General features: G+C 51.4%; 1 protein-coding gene across 1 annotated transcript in view; it reads right to left on the reverse strand.

The window, feature by feature from the left end:
* The window catches only part of LPIN2 (lipin 2), an 82736-nt gene extending 78515 nt beyond the window's left edge, over positions 1–4221 (reverse strand). The window contains exons 1-2 of the mRNA XM_057526200.1: positions 3953–4221; positions 2270–2361 (exon numbers count right to left, since the gene is read on the reverse strand). Coding sequence (XP_057382183.1) covers positions 2270–2361; positions 3953–4169 — 309 coding nt within the window. The 5' untranslated portion in view covers positions 4170–4221. The remainder of the gene's footprint in view (positions 1–2269; positions 2362–3952) is intronic.
* Between the last annotated feature and the right edge of the window lie 1779 nt (positions 4222–6000).

Raw genomic sequence — 6000 nt, forward strand, 5'->3', positions numbered from 1 at the left:
TTCCTCTAATCCTGGTTAAGGCTAGAGGAAAGCCACAGATGACTCGAGGGCAAACACAAAGTAGCACAGAACAAGCAAAATAGCAACCACATCAACACGTGTGAAGGGTCTGCCTCCTGCAGCTGATCAACGGAAGTGAGCCTTGAGGACTGAATGCACAGGTGGAGACGGTTGGGAAAAAACTGAACTGAGAGCACAGAGAAACTCAGATTTGCTAAAATAGGTGAGAACAGACCATTGCAGATTCATGAACAGGAAAGATGAAAAAGATGCCAGAAGTTGAAAACAACTTAGAATTTGTAAACCACTTTGAATTTTACTTATACTCTGCCTGGTTGAAAAAAATAAGTTGAGACAGTTCAGACAAATTTACCTATAACTAAACAAAGTTAAGGGAATTGGTACAAAAAGTAAATAAGGATATGAAATGAAATAAAGGCAACAAACGCAGCTACTGTTCATAAAGTTAACTACAGAAGTAAAGACTTTCGAAACTGTCCAAATATGCCAAAAAGTCAGATAAAGGCAATCCACCAGCTACCCAGACACTACAAGGAGTGCTTTTCTGTAAGCCCATGTTTCCCCTCCAAAGAAGTAGGAAAGCCTTACTTGGATACTTCATGTTTAAAATATATGACACTGCAGATAGACACAAACACCGCATAATAAAGTTCTAAATTCTGAGATTACAAAAACAGGCAGCACATTCCAAATGGCTTTTTAAAAGATCACCTTCTAGTCTCCCCCATACATTTATGTAGTCTCTCAAATTATACATTTGACCTAAATAATCTAAAAATAATTTTAAAAGGTCCCTCTCCTAACAACACATAAACCCCTTGCCTTTTGGCCACACCCTCCTTGTAGAGACGTGCGATGAAGGCAGGAAAAGGATCTGATGCTGCAACCGCAGCGCCACGCTTTACAAGGGGGAATGAACTCTGGCTCCTTCCTTCCTCATTTCTTTGCAGCAATTTTAACACCAATCTAACTGACAAACAGCGGCACCGAAACTTAGCATTCAAAGCCTTTAGAGGAAAAAGATTCTAAACTATCATCAGTGAATCAAATAAGAAAAAATGTGTACTATATCATCATTCTAATCCCAAAGTCACACTGAGGGCTTTATCTTGCATCGCAGCACCGTTGATCTCCTAGTGGATTCTTTTTTCCTTCTCCTTCCCTCTTGATGGAATGGAAACTTGGGGCAGAATCCTCCAGTCCCAGGGTTCCAGAGCAGGGCCAGACCACCTGGGCCCAGCTTCCTGTTGTCAGTCAGGGCGGCCGAGAGGAGCACCGCAGAGGCTGGAGTGGCCACACCACACAGGCTGCCATGGACTCACAGAGATACCAAGTGACTTCATCTGGACCCTGGGGGTGAGCAACTTCTCCGTTATCATCCTAGACTACAGGACCGCACACATGGAAAGCGTTTAGTGGTAGTAACAGTGTGTTACTAAAATAAAGAATCAAGACCAAGGCAGGGAAGGTGGATTCCAAAAATCAGAGCTAAGAGCCAGCAAAGTCACCAAGACGACTTCTTATTCAAATACCATATTACCAAAATATAGCCATAAAACTTACTGCTGTGGCCTGTGGGAACTATCCTCAAAGTTTTAGTAAGACATCATTTATATAGGATTCTGCCAACTGATGGCTCTGCTTGCCAACCTGTGAGCTGTCTCATCATAAAGAAGGCAAATGAGAGGTCAGAGAACTCTGGGGCTCAGCCAGAGAGAAAACTTCCTTCTAAATGAAGGCAATAAGACAGATCAAAACAGGCTTTCAAAATAAAGGTCCCAAACCACTGCCCAGCGACTGATGAGAAACTCAATGTGCACGCGGTGACAGCCGCTGGGGTCCCATCAAAAAGGAAAGGATTTAAATTAAAGGCGGGCAGACTTAACTCAGACTTAAAGGGAAACTTCCGGACAGCTTGCTAAGCACCCACAGGAGGCAGCTCATTCTACCTCCTAACAAGACAAAGCTTCCAGCCCGGTGTCCCTGCGCAGTCACATATGAGGAAATGCGTATATGAAGACGCACACCCAGGAGAAATAGCTGTCGACACAGAGAACCAAGCTATATTTAAACTCGATATTAATATTTAAACTACACATTGCAAAATGTTCACTGTAACGCTCGTCAGCTTAATTTAACCTTTTACCACCTCTAGTGAGTGGCACTGCCAAGATTATTCATCCAAAGCTCACAATTCAGGACAGCTGAGTGAACTGGCTCTCAGGTCACACTGCCTGCTGCTTCCTACCTTCATTCTACAGACCTCCGCAGGGGTCTCTTCTAAAAGCTGGCTCTGCGCTGGGTGCCGGCAGCTATGAGTCTGGCCTTCAAGGACTCGGTCTAGCGCAGGAGACAACACAGTCAGTAACCCAAACATGACAATCCAGGTGATGAGTACCTTTATGGCTATAAGAATGTAACAATAAAGGACACGGGAGCCCCAGCTGACCCTATTATTTGCTTCTTACCAAGTGGCTTCACTATAGTGTTGGATGGCTCTCCAATGTTCCCATTTCCTGTTCCTCCAAAACAAAGCTTCTCTGTTGGTTCTCAACCATGCCATCAAACATCAGAACCTACCGTCTTATTTCCAGCATTGTACAGCCATCACCACCCACATCTGGGCCTGGAGATACTGCAATCTGATGCATCACCACCACATGTAAGTGGAGGGAAGCAGCCACCCACACCGTCCAGTGCTCTTCCACACGTGGCCTTGGGCCTGCTTCTCATACTCTGGCCGAGTATGGCCTGAGGGTAACTGCCCTTCGGGCAAAGAGGATGCTGCACTAGGGCACCAGACGCCGAGGGCTACATTACTCGAATCCTTCCCCCACGCTCCCACCTCTGCTACACCTGCCGCACTTTTCAATCTGAAACCGCTGAGAACAATCAGTATCAAACCATCCACATATAAGCCATTAGGGGGTCACTAACTAACTTGTAAATTCTTCAAAATATATTTCAAAACTGACTTTGTGTTGTTCAAAGCATTACAAACTAGCCAGGCCAAGTCTGAATAACCAGTAGCGCTTACCAAGCATCTTCAACAGGGCCTGGCGTGACGCCAAGGCAAGAGACACTTTTTCAGTTAGGGAAAACGAAGAAAAAAAAAAAAAAAGGTATGGAAAAATAATCCCCAAACGTACATTTTAAATTAGCCTAGCGGTTTGTTAAGTAATTCTTAACATTTCCAAATATTCAGAGTTCCAACACTTTCTGAAAGGAAGGATGATCTTTCTGGTCCTGTTTTTCATAAGTGTGCCTTCCAAACGACATCCCTAGTTTTCAATAAGAACAGTCTCAATTTGCCCGGGCGTGGGGAGAAACGATGACCCGCGGGGTTAGAAGTTGAGAGAACAGCCCTCAGCATCAACTGTACCTTAACATGTTCGACACAGATTAAGATGTGCAGAGGGGAGGGGGTTTGGGAGGAGAAAAACTACTCACTGGGGATCCGGTCTACAGCCCTGAGGCGGAGACGGCGGGCAAACGAACGGCCGCAGAAAAATAACTGCAACTTCCCGGGCCCCCGCCGCGATGCGTATCACGTGCCGGGCCCCCTCCCCCAGGCCCGGGGGCTGGATGGAAACGCGGCCTCCGGCGGCGCTTCCCTCGCCGGGACCCGCTGGGCCGAGCGTCTCCGGGGCCGCAGCTCCAGCTTCCGCGCCGCAGAGCCAGGAGAAGGGGGTCCGAAGTGACCCTCCGCTCGCGCGGCGGGGGCACCAAATTTTTCAGAGTCTCCCCGCCCGCCGCGACCCCCGAGCCCGCCCCGCGAGTCTGTGTTTCTAGATGACGCCGGCGGCGGGACGCGGGCAGGGGGCTCGGCCCGCGCGGGCCCGAGGGTCCCGGCCTCATGCCGGGCGGCCCGGCGCCCGCGCCGCGCTGGAGACCCCGCCGCCGAGGACCCCGGCCCGGCGTCCCCGCTTACCTGCAGCGACTCTGCTCCCGCCCCGCGCCGGCGCCCGCAGGCGGCCGAGGGCAAGCGGCGGCCGAACGGCGACGACGAGGACCGGCCGGGCTGAGCGCGCTCGCGGGCGGCCGAGGAGGCGGGGCCGGCCGGGGGCGCGCGCGGGGCCCGGGCGCCCGCCGCCGCCGCTGCTGCCTCGGGAGCCGCTTGGGCCGCAGCCGAGCCGGGCGGCCCTCATGAATGGGATGCGGCGCGGCGCGGCGGCGGCGGCGGCGGCGGCGGTAGCGGCGGCAGCGGGCAGGCGGTGCGCAGGCCCCTCCCCGCCACGTGACGCCGCGCTCCACCGCCCGCTCCCGGCCGCGCGCCTCCCGGCGGACTCCCTCCTGCTCAGCCGCCCCGCGCGCCGCCGCGCTGCCCATCTCCCGCGCTCCTGGGAAGGCCCCGGCCTTTCGCTGGCTTGCGGCAACCTGAACGTTACTTTTCCACAACCAAGTTTCTTCTGGTCCCCATGGCAACCCTGCGGCGGGTCACGTGGAACTTAGAGCCCAATTACCGAAAAAGAATAAATATTAGAGTGCAAAAAATGTTCACGGCATGAATGTTTTATAATCCACTTTTGATCACCAGTAGCGCATCTGCTTCTTTGCTTACTTTCTCCCCCCCACCCCCACCCCCAATCCTACTACACATCCCCTTTTAAAAATATACTCTTTAAAGAAATGGATTGCCAGGGCTGTGTATTACTGTTGCACACTGGCTTTGCTCTCTTTGCTGCCTTTGCCGCTATTGAAAGTTATGGATGGAAGTACATGTGTTCCTTCCAAATGCCACTAATTTCTCAATAGGCGTCCTGTGGATGATGAGATGCCTTTGAGGATACTGAAAAATAGGCATTTACATAAAGCTCCTGCGTGCCGAGCCAGCCGCAGCACAGTCTCTTCCCAGAGATGGCCTGTGGTGTGACTGGGCTGTGCTGCGACCAGGGGACCAGCTCCCTGTCATAGGGGCCCCTGGGCTGCTTCTGCAGAAGGAACCCGGGCAACCACTTCCTCATCCAAGTTCCTTCTGCCTTTCTCAAGCATTCAGCCAAGCTTTGCCCCATCCTTAACCAAGGCCCAGGGGAAACGAAGGTGCTTTCCTCGGCCCAAGGACACTAGTAGAATTTACCTCTTCGGTGCCCTTCACCTGGCTTCACAAGCAGAAAAAAATTCTCAAAGACAAGGACTGGACTTTCCCCTCCATATTTCAGAGTATTTCACTCTGCTCTGGAGAAGTGGAATTAAAGCGAGGAAAATAGCTGGATCCTCAGTTTCTACGTCAATAGAATGGAAACAGTAATGACTTTCCCACGGGATTGTCTTGAGGTCTGCACACCATTACATGTAAAGTGCCTAATTTGGCTTAGCGTCTGGGGCCTGGAGCGTGCTGCTGCTGTTTGCTTTTTTTTTTTTTCTTTCTTTCCATTTTTCCCACTTGGATTTTTCCTGTTTCTTTCAGGCTATTTTCACTACCTCCTGCCTTGGGAAGGAACTATTCTGCCAGGCTTCCTTCCTTCCTTTCATCATTCAGGAAGCCTTAGACATCCTCCCTTCCTCCAAACCCACCTGAGATTTGATCCCTCATCTGAATGATTAGTTCAGGTGTCTATGATTTCCTCATTCTCTGGTGTCTACCTGCTTTACCCCACCCCCTAAGCAAAACAGAGACTCATGAAATACCTGTTGCACGATAGGCCTTCACTTCCTTCCCCTGACACCTAAGAAGTGTGTGGGGAGCCCCGGATTCCCACTGAGTCCACTGGAACGTAGGAGGAAGGAAGCTCTTCCTTCACCTGTAGTGACCCCGCCCCCTTCCGCCCCATGGGAGGAACCTCAGCCACCAGTTGTCCCTTCCCCCAACTCTGGACTCACCCCTCAGCGTCAGCAGGCTCAGGCGTCTCCCACCAGGGAGCAGCGAGGGGCTCGGGGTGGAGGAGAAGCAGGAGAAGTAGCAGACTTTCTTGTCCCTAGGCCATCAGCTTTTCTCCCAGCTTCGCTCCCCAGCCAGGCTCCCTGGAAAGAGGAGGCTCC

The sequence above is a fragment of the Balaenoptera acutorostrata genome, chromosome 13 (assembly GCF_949987535.1).
Source record: "Balaenoptera acutorostrata chromosome 13, mBalAcu1.1, whole genome shotgun sequence".
Taxonomy (NCBI): domain Eukaryota; kingdom Metazoa; phylum Chordata; class Mammalia; order Artiodactyla; family Balaenopteridae; genus Balaenoptera; species Balaenoptera acutorostrata.